Source organism: Nicotiana tabacum, chromosome 22 (genome assembly GCF_000715075.1).
Source record: "Nicotiana tabacum cultivar K326 chromosome 22, ASM71507v2, whole genome shotgun sequence".
Taxonomy (NCBI): domain Eukaryota; kingdom Viridiplantae; phylum Streptophyta; class Magnoliopsida; order Solanales; family Solanaceae; genus Nicotiana; species Nicotiana tabacum.
This window is the reverse complement of record NC_134101.1, coordinates 114,191,746-114,211,690: the sequence shown is the minus strand read 5'-3', so window position 1 is coordinate 114,211,690 and position 19,945 is coordinate 114,191,746. Positions and strand designations below refer to the sequence as shown.

The following is a 19,945-nucleotide window of genomic DNA, read 5'->3' as shown; positions in this document are numbered from 1 at the left end:
GACCCGAGTATTCTATACCCCAAACCATTGTGTTACATCTCTGACCCATCTGTTTGAACCTCTGCATTTCCTACAAAATTACCGAACTGTTTCACCGATGGAACTTCCACCGACCTTTTATACCCTATTTCACATCATACTACATCTAGCAATACCTTGGTTGCCCTGCGCCTTGTGCCACTTTGGAAGTTGATAGTGAGCTTTGAAATTCCTTTTTTTATTTGCTTAAACAAAACTGACATTGGGAACATCTTAGAAAAATAAACCCGAAAGAAATGAAATGCAATGACTTTCAGAGCTAAGGATGAGAAGAATCCAAAACTGGAAGACTATCTGAATGGAAAAAGAAAAAGGGACTTATCTGAGTGGAGCTGCTGGCACCAATGATCATAACATGCATTTTGGATTAATCGGCCCAATCTGTCCAACCGATCAACTTTCAGTTGTCATACTTGTTGCCTCGGAATTTCCATAACCTGATTTCTTTACCAAAACCTTGACCTTGTTCGGCCTGCGGTGCCCTGAAGGGTTTTCACCAACAAGCCTCTCTCATTTGTCCATCCCTCAACTCACTTTCGCCTTACGGTGCCTGTTGGGGTTTTCACCAATAAGACTCTCTCATTTTTTATTTCTCTCAGCTCCCGTTGCCTTACGATGCCTGTGAGGGTTTTCACCAATAAGACTCTCTCATTTTCAATATTTTCTGCTTGGACCAGAGTGTTGCCCTTGATATGAATCACCTCCACTTGCTTGACTTGGCATCTCTCGAAGACTGATCGGAAGGTCTTTCTTTGGACCGTAACGCGGGCTTTTGGATAGGGTTAGAAAGAAAGGATATCAAAGGCTCAAAACAATTCGAATGGGTTCAAAATTACATCTTTCGGAATCAGATTTCTGACACCAACCACAACTTCTGCCCCAGTTTCTTGTTTGGGGACTTTTGGATTTTTATTTTGATGGGACCGAACCGTGAGGCTGCCTATGTATCCTTAAAAGGAATCAGGTCGAATGTAGTTCATATCATAGAAATTACTTTGTTGTTGTGATTTTCTCTTTCTTTTCTTTCTCTTTTTTGCTTTCTTTTCTCTTTTTGTTGTTTTTCTTCTTTTTTTTTCTTTCTCTTTCCATTCTTTTCTTTATTTTTCATTCTTTTCTTTTTCTCTCTCTCTTTTTCTCTTCTTCCTTTTCTTATCTTTCACGCTTGTGTTTTTGATATTTGCTACTGATTCTGAAAGAGGGGTATGAAAGAAAATAAATAAGGCTCAAAGGGGGTAACAAAGGATAAAGTGTTTAGATAGCAGAACAAAATGCCTTCGTCATTCCAAATCTTCAAAAATATGCCAAGTACAAACAAATATAAATTAACCAGAGAAAATCATAAATAGTATCTCTTGGCCGCATCGGAATTGATGGTCATTTCTACACACTTGCCTTCAATATTTGTTAAATACAAAGCGCCATTTGACAACATTCTAGTTACGATGAATGGCCTCTGCCAGTTTGGAGCGAACTTGCCTTTGGCCTCATCCTGATATGGAAGGATACGTCTTAACACTTGCTGACCTACTTCAAACTTCCATGGATGCACCTTCTTATTATATGCTCTTGCCATTCTTTGTTGATACAATTGGCCATGACACACTGCTGCCAATCTTTTCTCGTCGATCAAACTTAATTTTTCCAAGCAGGTTTTGACCCACTCATCATCATCGATCTCAGCCTTCGCGACAATTCGAAGGGATGGAATTTTCACTTCTGCGGGTATCACTGCTTCGGTGCCATACACCAACAAATAAGGAGTCGCCCCTACTGAAGTACGGACAATAGTGCAATAACCCAGCAATGCAAACAACGGTTTTTCATGCCACTGCCTAGAACCCTCCAGCATTTTTCGAAGTATCTTCTTTATATTCTTGTTGGTTGTCTCGACTGCTCCATTCGCCTTGGGGTGATATAGGGTGGAATTGCGATGTGTAATCTTAAACTGTTGACACACCTCTTTCATCAGATGACTATTGAGATTAGCCCCATTGTCTGTAATGATCACCTTTGGTATCCAAAACCGGCAAATGATATTTGAGTGCACAAAATCAACCACCGCCTTCTTGGTTACAGACTTGAATGTTTTAGCCTCTACCCACTTGGTGAAGTAGTCTATGGCCACCAGAATGAACCTGTGCCCATTTGATGCTGATGGCTCAATTGGTCCAATGACATCTATGCCCCATGCGACAAAAGGCCATGGTGCAGACATCGTGTGTAATTCAGATGAGGGAGAATGAATCAGATCTCCATGCACTTGGCACTGATGACATTTACGCACGAAACTGATACAATCTCGCTCCATAGTGAGCCAATAATAACCTGCTCGGATAATCTTCTTTGCCAGAACATACCCACTCATATGCGGTCCACAGACTCCAGAATGTACTTCGGTCATAATAGATGTAGCCTACCTAGCATCTATGCATCTCAGCAGCCCAAGGTCTGGAGTCCTTTTGTACAGAACCCCTCCGCTGAAGAAAAAACTGCTTGCCAACTACCTAATTGTTCTCTTTTGATCACATGTGGCTTGTACTGGATACACCCCCATCCTGATGTATTCCTTGATATCGTGAAACCAAGGCTCCCCATCGAGCTCTTCTTCCACCACATTACAGTAAGCATGCTGATCGTGGATCTGAATCTGCAAAGGATCCATATAAGCCTTATCGGGATGGTGCAACATTGACGCCAGAGTAGCCAAAGCATCGGCGACCTCATTGTGAATCCTTGGAATATGTCTGAACTCTATTGATTGGAACCATTGGCAAAGATCCTGCAAGCACTGTCGGTACGTTATGAGTTTTAAATCTCATGTTTCCCATTCTCCCTGAATCTGGTGCACCAGAAGGTCCGAGTCACCAAAGACCAAGACTTCCTGGACACCCATATCCACAGCCATCCTCAAACCTAAAATGCATGCCTCGTACTCAGACATGTTGTTAGTATAGTAGAACCGAAGTTGAGCCGTAACAGGGTAGTGATGCCCTGTTTTAGAAACAAGTACCGCTCCTATCCCAACGCCTTTCATGTTAGCAGCCCCATCAAAGAAAAGTTTCCATCCTGGCTTTGTAATCTGTTCCAATTCATCAATGTGCATTACCTCTTCATCAGGGAAATAGGTCTTCAAAGGTTCGTATTCTTCATCCACAGGATTCTCAGCCAAATGGTCGGCCAATGCTTGTGCTTTCATCGTAGTCCGAGTCACGTAGACAATGTCAATTTTGTGAGCAAAATCTGCCACTTTGTGAGCCTCCCTGTAGGCATAGGCTTCTGAAAGATATACTTTAACGGATCCAAATGAGAGATGAGGTAAGTAGTGTAAGATGACAAATAGTGCTTCAACTTCTGTGCCACCCAAGTGAGGGCGCAACACGTCCTCTCAAGATGAGTGTACTTAACCTCTTAAGATGTGAACTTCTTGTTGAGATAATAGATGGCCTGCTCCTTCCTGCCGGTAATGTCATGCTGACCCAACACACAACCAAATGAATTGTCCAAGACCGTCAAATACAGAATCAAAGGTCTCCCTGGTTCTGGCGGGACCAACACAGGTGGGTTTGACAAGCACCCCTTTATCTTATCAAATGCTTCCTGACATTCATCTGTCCACTTGACCACAACATCTTTCTTTAACAATTTGAAGATAGGCTCACAAGTTGTCGTGAGCTGAGCAATAAACCTGCTGATGTAATTCAATCTCCCCAACAGACTCATCTCCTCAGTCTTGTTCTTTGGGGGTGGCAATTCCTAGATAGCTTTGATCTTTGAAGGGTCTAATTCAATACATCGGCGGCTGACTATGATCCCAACAACTTTCCAGACGGAACACCGAACGCGCATTTTGCAGGATTGAGCTTGAGATTGTACCTGCGAAGCCTTTGGAAGAACTTTCTCAGATCTCTGACATGGTCAGACTGCTTTCTAGACTTTACAATCACATCATCCACATAAACCTCGTTCTCCCTGTGTATCATGTCATGGAATATGGTCGTCATTGCCCTCATGTAGGTTGCCCCAGCATTTTTCAAACCAAATGGCATGACCCGATAGCAGTACGTTCCCCATGGCATGATGAATACCGTCTTTTCTACGTCCTCCTCATCCATTAAGATTTGGTGGTAGCCCGCATAACATTCCACGAAAGAACCAATCTCATGTTTGGCACAATTATTGATCAATATATGGATGTTCGGAAATGGGAAGTTATCCTTGGGACTTGCCTTGTTGAGATCTCAATAATCAACACACACCCTGGTCTTGCCATCCTTCTTCAGCACAGGCACAACATTGGCTAACCAGGTGGGATACCGGATGACCCGAATGACCTTGGCCTCAAACTGTTTGGTGACCTCTTCCTTAATCTTCACACTCATATCAGTTTTAAATTTCCTCAGCTTTTGCTTGACCGAGGGGAATGTCGGGTAAGTGGGCAATTTGTGAACCACCAAGTCAGTGCTTAGACCCGGCATGTCGTCATAGGACCATGCAAAAACATCTTTATACTCGAACAGTGCTTTAATTATCTCCTCTCTAAGTTGTGGTTCAAGATGGACACTTATTTTAGTTTCCCGGACATTATCTTGGTCCCCTAAATTGATTGCTTCTGTATCACTCAGGTTAGGCTTGGGTTTTTCTTCAAAATGGCTTAGTTCCTTACTAATATCTTCAAAGGCCTCATCCTCATCATATTCCGATTCATCATCACACTCTATTTCTTGAATTAATATTTCAGAATTAAATTGGCTTTTAAGACTGGACCGGATATTCCTCATGCTGTCATATCATTGAAGCCAGCATAAAAAGAACTGTACAAGGAAGAAAAGAAAAACAAAAATAAAACTATTAGGAAGGGAAAAAAAAGGAAATTGCATTTCATTAAAATTAAAGATAACAAGGTTTATACATCCAAACGGACGGAACATAGAATCTGAATTACAACCCTGGAATAATCCAGATAAACTGAAAGAAAATCAAAGCAAACTACCACAACTCCTTCCTAGTAGGGAGAGGAGTAGCTTCCCAATTGTTAATCTTTTCACTGGGCCCAACAAACTGCACATCCACTTTACTCGAGCCCTCTCCAGCTTCCAACATGTTCACATCGGCGAATAACCTCTCAAACTTTTCAACCAAATCTCTATCTACATCAATCACTGAACTAGGAACTATTTCCACTGGGCGTTTCTTGGTGCCAGGCCTAACAAATGATCTGAAGAGACGTGGATGGGCTTTGGGAGGACCCAGATCCTCTGTTTCAACTTTCTATCTCTTTTCACGTCCGCAACTGTGGGCTTGAATCCCAAACCAAACGTATCCAAGTTTTTGGGGAGAGACACCAGTTGTACGATACCTTGAAGAGATGCACCCAAACCCTTGCCTGGTACAAAACTATTTTTCAACATTTCGGTAGCTACCATGACTGATGCGGCAGCTACCCTCGGGGTTGGAATGCACTTCCCTTCTGGAATTTTCTCTAACGATACCGTGTCAAAAACCTGATAAACCCATGGCCCCTTATCGTCCTCGAACTCTATGAACGGAACAATGGCATCGTTGGGAACACACCAATTATCTTCGTCGTGCACAACGATTTCCTGTCTATCCCATTCAAACTTGACCATTTGATGCAGAGTAGACGGGACCGCTTTGGCAGAATTAATCAAGGGTCGACCTAACAGCAGATTGTAAGAAACAGCCACATCGAGCACTTGGAACTCCATGGTAAATTCAACTGGCACTATGTCCCCGACTGAATCTTTCCCTCCACCGTCAAATCCCCGAACGCATATACTGTTCTTGTGAATTCTTTCATCATCTACCTTCAACTTGTTCAGAGTGGAGAGAGGGCAAATGTTTGCGCTGGAACCATTATCAACCAGCACCCGAGTAACCACGGAGTCTTCGCATTTAACTATCAGATAGAGGGCTCTATTGTGCTCGGTACCCTCCATGGGCAACTCATCATCAGAAAAAGTGACTCTGCTCACCTCAAATATCTTGTTAGCTATCTTTTCCAAGTGGATTACTGAGATTTTGTCAGGAACGTGGGCCTCATTCAGGATCTTCATCAAATCCCGATAGTGCTCATCTGAATGGATCAATAATGACAATAATAAAATCTGAGCTGGTGTCTTCCTCAACTGCTCCACAATGGAATAATCCTGCACTTTCATCTTTCTCAAGAACTCCTCTGCTTCTTCCTCAGTCACAGCTTTCTTCACCAATACCAGGTTGTTTTTGGAACTTTTAGCTTTTCTCAATTCTTTGGGGGCAAAGCATCTTCCTGATCGAGTCAAACCATGAGTCTCACATACTTTTTCTTTAACTTCTTTCCCCTTGTAAGTCACTGTCACTCGTTCATAATTCCACGGGACCACCTTGCTATTAACTATTGGTAATTGAGTTACCGGCTTGATGATGACAGGGTCTATGCGGGCACCTTCCACAATTACAACAGGCTTGTTCGCCACTCCCGGCACAAACACTTTTGCTCTTTCATGTTTCCCTGTGACGTCACTTGAGGACCCCTTCTTGACCACCACAGATGGTTCACTATTTGCCCCATTCAACTTGATCACAGACTTCTCACTTGTTGACTTTTTGAATGGCCTGGCATCACTGGACCGAATCATCATGACAGTTTGTGAAAGTTTCTTAGGCTCCCCTTACTTATGCACTATCTCAATCATATTTGTCTCTTGATGAGCTGGCAATGGGTTCTGGTTGATATTAGGTGTCTCCAGAGCTTGGATTTGGCAATTTTGGTTCAATCGGACTCAGCATACCCAATTGTCTCAACCTGCGGAACAAACTGGTATAGGATTCTCCCAATGGAGTAAAAGTCCTCTTCTTCTGCAACCTCTCATTCTTGGTGGCCTGATTGGGTTGGAAACCTATTCCAGGGGGATTTTGGTAGGCTCTTGGGGCTGGATAGGCATTTTGTGGAGCTGGGTATGTATTATGTGGGACTGGCGAACGCCATTGTGCGTGGGCCGGAGGTTGGCTATATGTTTGGGAATGGTGGACAGAAAAATGAGGGACTAGTGGTGGGTAGTAGTGTTGTGGTGGGCTATATGAGGTATGAGGATAGGTTTGGTGGTGGGGTTGAGGTTGGCTATAGTAATGTGATGGACCCCTAGGTCCGAACCAAGCTCCTGAATCAATCGTTGCTACATCCTCTTTCTTCTTCTTTCCAATTACTCCCCTAGTTCTGTTTTGAATGGCCTGAGTGGTTGCCTTGATAGCCGAATAACTCATGATTTTGTTTGTCTTGAGCCCTTCTTCTACCATACTGCCCATCTTTACCACTTTATTGAAAGACTTGCCTACCGCTGATACCAGATGACCGTAATAAGTAGGTTCTAAGGCCTGCAGAAATCAATCCACCATTTCACTTTCTTTCATTGGAGGGTCAACCCTTGCTGCCTGCTCTCTCCACCTAAAACCATATTCCCTGAAACTTTCATTGTGCTTTTTCTCAAGTTTTGTCAAAGACAGGCGGTCCGAAATAATTTCAAGATTGTACTTAAAATGGCAGGTGAAGGCTTGGGCCAAGTCGTCCCATGTATACCACCTGCTGTGATCTTGTCTGGTATACCATTCCAATGTCGATCCACTCAGACTTTGGCTGAAATAGGCTATTAGTAATTCATCTCTTCCGTCTGCCCCTCTCATCTTGCCACAAAATCCTCTTAAGTGTGCTACTAGGTTACCATGTCCGTCGTACAGATCAAACTTAGGCATCTTGAACCTTGCTGGTAATTGAACATCTGGGAACAGACATAAATCCTTATAGGCCACACTTACTTGACCTCCCAACCCCCTCATATCTCTAAATGATTGTTCCAAGTTTTTGACCTTTCTGATTATCTCCTCATGTTCGGTATTTTTGGGTGGCTTCTCGGTCTCTGCCGGGAGATCAATATGAGGGGTGTAAGAATATGGTTCGAAACTTTGAAGGTGGGTTTAGGGGGATAATACTGGTTGTCGTGAGTCTGGAACAGAGGTTCACTGGAAGATAGGTGTAATGCAGCAGGTGGAGGTGCCACAAAAACGGGAGTGACTGGTGGAGGAGGGTATGGGACTTGTTTGGGTAGTGGAGCTTGAGAAGTATGGGAAGTGGTGCCATACAATTGTTGGTAGAGGGGAAAGGCTGGAGATGAGTTCACAGTGGGAGACTCCTGAGGTTGGGCCGATGGTGGGATATAAGCAGGGTTGGCAGGATAAACCGGTGGTGGATGACCCTTTGCCCAGGCCTGGTACATTTCAGCCATTTGCTGCTTTAGCTTATACATCTCTTCCTTCATCGTATTAACATCCAATTCTTCCACCTCTTTTGACGGATCAACAATACTTGTCTCCGATTCTTGGTTGGCCATGTTCAGCTTGTCTTTTGATCGGGTGTTGTAGGAGTGAGTTGCCAGAATGCCAATCAACTAACCACCTGCCTGAACTCAGTATATCAACAACAACCTTGTTAGTGATTAGGGCTTTAACAAATTGGTAACCACACATTTTGGGGAATGAATGCACCTAAGCAGTTAACCATTTCTATTATGCATTTGATCGGCTGCTTGCGTCATCCCGGCTTTTCCTTATTTCCATTTGCAATTTCTCTTTTCCCCTTTTTTCTCTCTTTTCATTCTGGCCTTTGCTTTTTCTTTGTTTTTTTATCTTCTCATTTCCCTCTTGTTTTGCCATTGTTTCTTTCTCTTGGTTTTCTTATTTTTCTCTCTTTTCTTTTCTTTTTCTCTCTTGTTTTTCCTCTTTCTTTTTTCTTTTTCTTCTCTCTTTTTTTCTTTTGGTTATGGTCGAATCCTATGGAGATTGCCTACGTATCATGACCCCGCATGAATCAGACCGAGCTTAGTTCTGGGAGATAAGTGTGAAAGTAAATAATAAAATATTTTGGGATTTTCAATTTTCATAAAAAGCAAATGCTTTGATTACAAAGACTCAAAACCAACAGAATCCAAAAGAAACTAACAGACTCTGATGCAAAGATGAAATACAGACTCCGAATATAAACTATCATACTCCAACAAAAGAAAATACAGACTCGAAAACAACTGACAGACTCCAGCAGAAAGAAAATACAGACTCAAAACAACTGACAGACTCTAACGGAAAAGGAAATACAGACTCAAATGAAAAATCATGAATACATTAATGCTCCTGGTGCCCGCGGGACATCATTCGGTCTCGCCGCGGGCCTATATGCAAGATCTCTTTGAAGTCGATCCAAGTCACTCATTATCTGTTTAACAAATGTCATCACTTCCGCGAAGAAGGTGGTGCGAGTCATATCCTCACAGGCTTGGCACTTCACAACAATGTAATCGGCGATGCTTCTAATTCTCTCTCTTATGACACCTTTTTCTAGTAACAAACGCCCGATCTGCTGGGCCCTGGCTTCCAAAGTTTGCTCGGCCACATGATTCTGCTCCTGAAGTTGTTGCAAATCTATTTCTAATTGTGCCAATGCTGTATAACAATGTTCCCTTTCAACCTTGAAGTCTTTCGCCTATTTGATCATTTTTTTTTTCCGTGGCGATGACCCTTTTCTTTAATCCCGCAACCTCATTGTCGTATTTTTCTTTCAACTGCTTAACCAGGCGTGCTCATTCATCTGCGTTTTTAGCCAATTGCTTTCGAGCCCTGGCTAGTTCACTTTCTGCTTTGTTCAAATCAAAACTATAGTCACTCACTTTCTGCCTCAGGTTATCTATGAGTTTTTCATCTTTGGCACTTCGAGCGGGGTTTTCTGCCGCTATTTTCATTTTCTAAATTTGGGCTCGAATGCCCTCATTTTCTTTGGCTAGCCTTTTCTTTTCTCCTTCGTCCGTCGCGGCTTGCAAACTATTCTCGAATTGAAGTTCTCTGACTTATTTTTCCAATTTGCTTAGGGTAACCCTATACTCGTTTTCGTTGGTCAACCAGTCCCATTACACTTGTGCTCCGTCGGTGAACTGTTGGACATGGGGTCTCTTTGCGGGCCTTTCAGGCTCATGATGAACTCGGGATTTTTTACCATACCAAGCCGTGTAACTAGGCTCCACCTCGCCTCTGGATAGATCTCGTACCTGAGTATTAGGCCCTAAGAATCTGCATTGATGCCAAATCCGACGCACGTTTTCTTCTGGGAAGGCAGCTTTTGGTTCTAACTCAATGACCTGCCGACTCAAATCTTCATCGTATGGGATGGTCTGGTATCGGCCTAACTGACGTAGGACTCTGTGCGGAGCATAAGGCTGGATACTCCGAAGACCCATCAACAGCAAAAAACACACCTCAGCCGACATATAGATTACTTCACTAACCGAGAGCCACCCGATCATCCATTCGATCTTGTTTGCAGTCAAAGATCTCAAATGAGCATGCCATGCTTCCGTACCATCCGGGAACTCATAACCCTCTACCCGCTTTTCATGTTTTTCGATGCATTCAAGGCCAGTCATACCACAATTCAAGTATCCGAGACGGTGGCAAAGGTGTTCCTCCATCCATAGTTGTAACAGCATATTGCACCCTTCAAAAAACCTCCCTCCTTCTCGACAAAGGGTCAGAGCTCGGTAAATTTCCGCCAAGATCAGCGGCACTATTGTCCCATTCGCCTTTTTCATCAAGAAGTCAACTATCCCTACAATCCCCACCTCTATGTTTCCGTCTTTTCTGGGGCAAACCAAAATACCCAGGAACGCCATTATAAAAGCTAATCCTCTCCGAGCTTCCCACTTGTTTTGGTTTCCCGCGTGAGTAAGACCGGTATCTGGCATTTTGAAGCCACGGGGATTCCCGTAACGTCGATATAAAAAGTAGAAGGTACAGAATCCTTTGGCCAAATTTTCGTCTCAGATGTCCCAACTGATGCTTAACAAGTCCAAACATTTGTGAGGGGTTACTATTCTCGGTGCTACCGGGTATTGATTTCTAAGATTTCCCTCAAAGCCGGCATAGCTTGCTATCTCTTCCAGTGTAGGAGTTAACTCGAAATCAGCAAAGTGGAATACATTATGTGCTGGGTCCCAAAATGGTATCAAGGCCTCAATCACGTCTTTTCTTGGCCTAACCTTCAAGAGCCCGATAAGACCGCCCAACGCTTTTGTCACAACTTTTCTGCTGTCGTCCCCCAAATCATGCCACCACATATGTAAATCCAAAGGGATCTCTTCACGGACTGAGAAAGGTTCATTTTGAATTGTGCTCATCCTGCATATTTATTAAGGTGATTTTAATTAAAAGAAAACTATGACTCATTTTGACTCAAGAAAAATGACCATTTTTCCAAAATTTTCACAAAAATATCGGCCTTGCCAATCCGGCCTTTCAGCATTTCGAAAACAAAGATTTTAAGGCTATGTCAGCTAACCAGCCAAAACCTTTAAAGTGACTAAAAGTGGTTGTTCTTGCAAAAACAGCCTTCCGGCGCCCTTTTGAGGGATATTCGGCTATTCTGAGAAGAATGGCATCATCTTACTTTATTTGCAATGAAAATAAAATTTTTATTCTTTTTGGGCTGCTTTTACAAAAGAGAAGTTGAACCCGATAGGGGTTGCCTACGTATCTCACATCCTGTGAGAATCAAATTGGCGTAGTTCGGGCAAATAAAATAAAACCAACTATTTTTCAAAACGAAACCTTTTCCTTTTTTTTCATTTTTCTCAAAATATTCGGTAGAGTGTCAGTACCATTTAGACATTGGTTTTTCCAAAACAGGTGATTTAACTCACTTAACCCTCACATTGCTATTCTCTTTTTCCAACTTTCTCCTATTATTCAAAAGTCAGTCAGCATGCAAATCCAAATCAAATAAATGCACAGGTAGCAAGTAAGATGCATCAGGATGGTCTTTTCATTTTTGGTGCACCTGTCCTAGACAGACCCAACCCCTGTGTTGAGTCTCTAAAGTTAAATGCACATGATACAAGCAAACGTTCCTACTAAGGATCCGGCATGAGGTCTTGTTGTACTAGGTTCAAAACCTGGGTTTATTGTTCTAGACTTGGCTTACCCAAGCAGACAGCTCGAGCCGAGGGGGGGGGCAGCGTACCGGAAATACAGAAGTTTCACCGGCTTTGCAACTTGTCTGAACCTCGTTCTAAATTTGGGATATGACTCTAACAGAAAAGAAGTCACACGAAGTGCACACTTCTTCATGAATTAGAAGACTCAGAGAGAAGAGGGATTTCGCAACAGTTTATATACAGTTCACGAAATATCAAAGCGGTAAAAGCAATCAATTAGCACATTAGGCCCAAATCATGTAACAAATTCAGATAATGGATAAAGCCAACTATAACAATTATTCTAAGCTCGAATTCTTGAACCCTGAACCAGAGATTCTGGGTTATCGGTCCCCAGCAGAGTCGCCAGAGCTATCACACCTCCTTTTTACCTACACCCTTGGAAGGGTATAAGGGAGTTTTTCCAATTAAAGGACAATCAAAACGGAATTATTTCATTTAAAGATTCAGAGTCGCCACTTGGGATAATTTATGGTGTCCCAAGTCACCAGTTCAAATCCCGAATCGAGGAAAGGATTGACTCTGTTTAACAGTTCGCGAACCAGAAATCCGAGTAAGGAATTATGTTAACCTGAGAGAAGGTGTTAGGCATTCCCGAGTTCCGTAGTTCTAGCACGGTCGCTTAACTGTTATATTCGGCTTAATTATCTGATTTTAGAAACATGCTTTAACCTATGATGCCTTTTTAAATTTTTAACCGCTTTTAATCAATTTTAACAAAAGATTGAACGTCGTTTAAAACACGTCTTTGGATCGTGCCACATGAAATGCATCCGCAATCCTAAACATATTTTATTCAACATTTTAAGATTTGATTTGGGTCACATGAAATGCACACCCGGGTTTAGGAAGGTAATATTATTAAAATACGCACCTAAAGCAACTAACGCATTTGCAACTTTGCGAGGGCCATGGAAAATTCGCTAAATGGCACGCCTCGAATTCTAAGGACTAAAATATTAACTAAGCGAGGATCATGCATTTAAGATTTTATTTGGCACGACACCTCCATTCCAATTCTAAAAGGGAATTCAAACAAAGTTTTAGAGAGCCATATATTGCTAGAATTATATACTATGGCGCGCCTCAATTATTAGGGTTTGGCTAGTTGATTAAAGGGCATAAGAAGTTCTTGAATCAAATTCACGAGGCCAAATTTTACCGCATTGCAAGGGTGGAGAATCGGGCCAGTCATTAGAGTAGATATGGGCCAGCGACGGCCATTAACATGGAGGCATCAATTCACTGTAAACAAAAATTGCTTTTATTTCCAAATTGCCTTCAAGGTTTTGGACCCAAATTGAGCCCAAACTTAACAAAAGAAAACGACAACAATGTTCAGATCCAATTAACAATAATCATTGACACAAGCAGGAGTAACTTAAACTATTCGAAGTGCAAAAATTCATAAAATTCAGAATATCTCATATTCAAATCCTCATGTCTCATTCAAATTATTATACCAAATCATAACTAAACATGTTGGACTTTTACCTTGAGCAACACCTTTCAACAGGCTATCAAATCAACTAATACAAGACCAAACTTAATTATATGTCATTCAAACACTAGTCAACTATTCAAACCAATCAAAGTGTTATTACCATTACCAACTAGGACACTTCTTTCACCCATAGCTATTTTCAACACGACTGATGCTAAATAAGAAAATCAAATCACTCAAAAACTTCAGTTTTATGCTGTGACAATCAGCTCATGCTCTATTTATGAGTCAAAACATTTCTAATGATAAACATTGCAAGCATAAATGAAATTGAAGGGAAACGACTGTCACACCTCCTTTTTCCGGCACCGCGAAGTGCGTAGGGAATTTTTTCCAATTAAAGGACAGTCGAAACGGGATTGGTTTAATTATTTCAGAGTCGCCACTTGGGAGATTTAGGGTGTCCCAAGACACCAATTTTAATCCTGAATCGAGGAAAAGAATGACTCTATATTACAGTCTGCGTACCAGAAATCCGGATAAGGAATTCTGTTAACCCGGGAGAAGGTGTTAGGCATTCCCGAGTTCCGTGGTTCTAGCACGGTCGCTCAACTGTTATATTCGGCTTATTTATCTGATTTTTAATACAATTATGAACCATGTGCAAATTTTATCTTTTACCGCTTTATTATTATAATTATTATTTTTTAGGAATGTGAACATCGCTTAAAACATATCTTTGGATTGTGTCACATGAAATGCACCCACAATACGAAACATATTTTATTTGGTGTTTTAGGATTTAGATTTGGGTCGCATGAAATGCGCATCCGAGTTTAAGAAGGTAAAATTAATTAAATCGCGCCTAAAGAGTCTAACGCGTCATTATCTTTGGGGAAGGAAGTGAAATTCACTAAACAATCCATCCCAAATTCTAAGTAATTTTTTTTAAATAATTAAATAAATAAATGAGATTGGAGAATCCTATACATTTGTATTATTTACATCTATTTATTTTTAGCGAAATCCTTTAATAATATCCTTTAATGACTACCTTTTTATTATTACTAAGTTTTTTATAAATATAAAATCAATATCTACATTCTTGAAAATGACATATTAAATAGAAGAGAAAAACAAATATTAGCAGAAAGTAATAAAATTATAATCATAGATACAACATGGAATTATCGAAAAGTAAAAAATAAAAATAAAAAAAAACTAATTATCCCATAGTTGGATTAAAATTCAAATTGTTAGTAAGACTATCTATTTATTGAAACTAATTATTTACAAATACTGAAAATTGAAAGAAATAAAAATAAAAACTTGAGTACTAAATCATATTTCTAAAAATTTAAACAATTTAACATTAACTAACTTTGTTTTAATTCATCATGTCCTAATACTTGTTTGCAAACTAATTCATGTTATAACTGAAATTGACTACATGATTCGGATTAACTTATCGTTGACGAAAAACCTTATGAATAAGGAACTTAGTTAATTTTTGCCAAACTGATTCAATAACGCCATTTTTACGTTATTTCTTCTATTTTTTTATTTAAACAATTTTAATTAATAATCAGGTTTAAATATATTTCCTAATAATCTGGTAAAGACGTTATTTAATATGTCGCTATAATATGCCTAGTTATGTCGATGACAGTGATTTACGGAATAATAATACATGAATAACCTAAATACAATACAAAAAATTAAATTAAACTAAATTAAAAATTTAACACTCCATTCTTCATTTCAGCTTACAAAATGCCAAAATTACAGTTGTGTACCTGATATTGTCAATATAAGAAGAAGAAAGTCAGCAACGTAATACGTAACACAGCAACAGCAACAATAACCAGCAATAACCAGTCAACGAAAATCCCAGTGACAGCTTTGAAAAATTCAAAATAAAATCCAGGAATGCCGAAAATAACGGACAGAAACCAAGGGAAATTTTCAGATTTTTGACAGGCTAGTTAATCTTCAACCCTTAATTTCTACACCTGTATACCAGAATATTTATCAGGTGTGTACTACTTTCTCTTCTAATTTTCAATTTTTTTTTCTTTGTATGTTTTTCTTTTCTTGAGAGTTTCAATTTTTTTTTTTTTCGGAATAAATGTTCAGCTTTTTTTTCAATCTCTCTTTTTTTTCTGTCTGTCTTTTTTTTTCCTTTCTTGTGTCCAGACTTCACATATATATATATCCCATCCCTTTAATCAATTAAAATCAATCCCTTTCTCTACCAAACCCATTATCTTCCCACTCATCCCCATTACATTAAATAAATATATCACACCACCCCATTATATTTTGTCCCCCATGCTTTATTTAGAATAATGCAAGATTCCCCTTTAATTTAAATCTTGTCCCCCCTTTATATTAAATAATCATATCACAACCCACCCCATTTCATTTTGTCCCCCATGCTTCAAATAAACAATTACAAAATGTACAATTCCTAAACTACCCCTTCCGACCTTACTGAAATTACCAAACTACCCCTGGACGTATTACAAATTTACCAAACTACCCATCAGCTATAACACATCAATTAATCAAACTTAACCAAAATATAGACAATATGATCAATTTCTAACAATGTTCAAACAACAATATGAACACGGATGAACATCATAACAACAATATCATATGAACATGATTTTAACAACATTTCAACAACAAATCACATGAACACAAATTGAACAACCAAGAACAACTAAAATTTGATTGAACAATATTTTAGCAACAAACAATCCTATTTTCGGATTCAAACCAACAACAAACAAAGTATGAAGATTTCTAAATTCAATCATATTGAACTTAAAATCAACTCTAACAACATTACAACAAACAATTCTTATATTAAACTTTAAACAAGATTATAAGAACAATTCAAACAATAATCATAAATGGTAAACAAGAAATCAAACTATACAAAATTCGGATTCAAAAACAATCAAACAAAGTATGAACATGGATGAACTATTTTAAACAACAAACATGACGGATTAAACGATTAAAACAATATATTCCTTTAATACAACTAAATTCTTTAAACAAATAACAAGATTGACGAAGAAACAATTATGAACTTAAACTTGAACTTAACAATATTAACAATTTCTAACAATACATAAACGCATGAAACAAATTGAAGAAATAGTTGATTAAATTTTAATTTGAATCTAACAAACATCAAACTAACAAATATTTACTTAAACAATAATACAAACATGAAATAAACATGAAAGCAACTAATTAAACTTCTATTTTTAAATCTGAAAATTAATTTAACGAAACATATGAATAAACTAAAATTATTTCAACTACGGACAAACAAAACAAACATTGAATCATTTATCGATTTTGAATCCGAAAAACAACGAACAACAAAAAATATGGGCGAATTTTGAAAACATAAACCAACTAACCGATTCGTAACAACGACGAATAAACGAAGAAGATGGAGAGGAAGGAACAGCAGTCCGCAGATGGCCATGGCAGCATCAAAGCTTGCTCGTCCATGGCGGAAACGTGAGCAGCAGCAGTTGCTGCGTGATCTTGGCCGCGACGGAGACGAAGAAGAACAACGCAGCAACAACAAATGGAGCAGCAGCTACAGCAACCATTGATTCAATGTTTGTTCCTGAAGAAACTGGACGCGGAGCTGCTCACGTTGATTCAAATGGAGAAAGCTGCCGTGAAACAACAACGTTGGGGAACTGGACGCGGCGAGAAACAATAACAAACCGGAACGCAGCAGCAGTGGTGGAAATGGGCAGCAGTGGCGCGATGAGGAAGCAGCTGCGGCGAGCAAAAGTAGTTGAAGAAGAAACCGTGATAGTAGCAGCGTGGCGCAAGCAGGTTGTTTGTTCGCCGTTGGTGCTCGCGACTGTGGTCGGAGCTCGTGACTATGGTCGCGATGGCTGGGGTTCGATGACGAGGAACGCAGCCATGGCTGCTAGAGAAACAGTGGTCGTCCATGGATGTCGAGCTTAAGCTTGAGCTCGACGAAGAAGATGAAAGCAAACGCGGGCAGCCATGGCGCAAAAACAAAAACGACAATGGTGAAGCTTGAGGGCAGCCATGGTTATGTGGTGAAGGGGTGGTTGTAGTGGAGATGGTGAAGTAGACATTGACGGAGCTTTGCTTAAGGAAGAAGAAGAAGAAGAAAGATAGAAAAGGAGGGGGGGGCGAGTGAGTTAAGCATTTTAGGGTTTTCCCTTCTTTTTTTTTTTGTTTTGTTTTTTTGTTTTGTAAAATGTAAGACAAAAAGGGTTTGGGTCTTTTGGGTTATGGACTGGGTCGACCCAGTTCGAAATGGACTGGGTCGTAGGGAAGATTGGGCCATTTTTTGGGCCTATGGCTTGAAGTTGAAGAAGAGGCCTAATTCCGACTTTCTTTATATTTTCGCTCTCTTTTCTTCTTTTATTTTTCTAAAACTAAATTATAAAAATACTTAAACTATTATTAAGAACTAAATTAAGTTATAAAAGCGCAAATTAACTCCCAATAACAATTAACGCATAATTAAGTAATAATTAAGCATAAAATTGTATATTTGGACATTAAATGCTAAAAATGCAAACGATGCCTATTTTTGTAATTTTTATTTTTTTGTAAAACAAATTTAATTACTAACAATTGTAGAATTAAATCCTACATGTGAAAGGCGACATATTTTTTGTATTTTTTATTAATTTAGCAAATAAACATGCACAAACAAATACAAATAATTATTCAAAATGTCACAAAATATCACAAAAATGGCACACCAAGAAAAATTATTTTATTTTTGAATTTTTTGGGAGTAATTCTCATATAGAGCAAAAATCACGTGCTTACAGCTGCCCCTCTTTGCCCGAAGACACGAAGGGTTTTCGTGCAAAGATAAAGCGAGCGATTTTTTGCCCATCCAAGTACTCCGTTGAAGCATATTTTGAAAAAGATTTGACCGAACCTTTGCTTCAAAGGTTTCCTACATATCCTGGGCTAAACAGGAATCAGGTCAATGTAGTTCGAGAAATTTTGGTAGCTGGGACTACCGTTGGACTGCAATGTTACTGTTGTTGCATGCTATTATTATTGCTTACCGATCTCCTTGTTACACCGTGCTTAAAAAACAAGAAGCTAGGCTAGAGTACAATTTGTTTTTGTTGCCTTGCTTCCTTGTCTGCTTGCATTTCTTTCGGTGCTTTTCTTCCGATGCTTTTCTTCCTTTTGACACATGGACTTGAGTTTATGCTGGGACCTCTTGTTGCAACCTTCTGCTTCCCGGTGCTGGGGATTTTATTGTTTACTGCTGGGGATTCCTGTTGTAACCTTCCGCCTTCTGGTGGGGTTACTGATTCCAAACTCTGTAATACAAGACTAAAAAGTTGCTTCAATGCAAAATTATGAAATGTATGCCCGCATTTTACTGGTGGGCGACCTAGAACTGAAATGTATTCCCGCATTTTACTGGTGGGCGACCTAGAACAGAAAGTATTCCCGCATTTTACTGGTGGGCGACCTAGAACATAAAGTATTCCCGCATTTTACTGGTGGGCGACCTAGAACTGAAATGTATTCCCGCATTTTACTGGTGGGCGACCTAGAACATGAAATGTATTCCCGCATTATACTGGTGGGCGACCTAGAACTTAAAAGTATTCCCGCATTTTACTGGTGGGCGACCTAGAACATAAAGTGTATTCCCGCATTTTACTGGTGGGCGACCTAGAGCATGAAATGAAAACATAAATGCATACCCGCATTATACTGGTGGGCGACCTAGAACATGAAATGAAAAGACAGAAATGTATTCCCGCATTATACTGGTGGGCGCCTAATTGGTAAAGAATAATTTGAATTTGTTTCCTCGATTCTCCGAGAAAATTTCCACTTGTGGCAGAAAATTTTATGCCCCAATTCTGGCGATCTTTCTTATGGCGTATCTTTAGGCCATCATCAACACTTTATTTTCCTGTTCAAATCAAAGAAAATTTAGTTAGTTTTTTTTTTTTTTTGAAATATGGCGAGTGGTCATGTCACTCCTGATGGGGATGATTGTTCCCTTTCCCTTATTCTTGTTCGGCGTTCTCAAAACTTGTTGGGGATGATGTTATTTCCTGGGGATAACATTCTGCTGGGGATGATTTTTCCATTTATCCCTTCACCATTTTGTATCCCAAAAATTTCTGGAGGTTATTTTGCCGAAGATGAATTTTCCTTTCTTCCCTTCCCCTTCTGTGTTATCCGACCACCTCGTAGCTTGGTCGATATTCGGTCGGAGTACTCTGGGGATCGTCTTGGAACTTTGGCTTACAATTTCCTCAACATGTTTTTTTTTTTCGGCTCTTCCCCGTACTTTCCTTGCCATTTTAGGACAATATTATTCGGCCTAGCAACCAACGTCTTTTGCCTTATTGCCTTGTCTCTT

The 19,945-nt window shown here is 39.9% G+C and overlaps 1 protein-coding gene across 1 annotated transcript in view; it reads left to right on the top strand.

Annotated features, from left to right (window-relative positions):
• LOC142176029 (uncharacterized) overlaps nucleotides 1-17,523 on the top strand; it is a 44,571-nt gene extending 27,048 nt beyond the window's left edge. The window contains exon 5 of the mRNA XM_075243067.1: nucleotides 17,067-17,523. Coding sequence (XP_075099168.1) covers nucleotides 17,067-17,523 — 457 coding nt within the window. The remainder of the gene's footprint in view (nucleotides 1-17,066) is intronic.
• The last annotated feature ends 2,422 nt before the right edge of the window (nucleotides 17,524-19,945 follow it).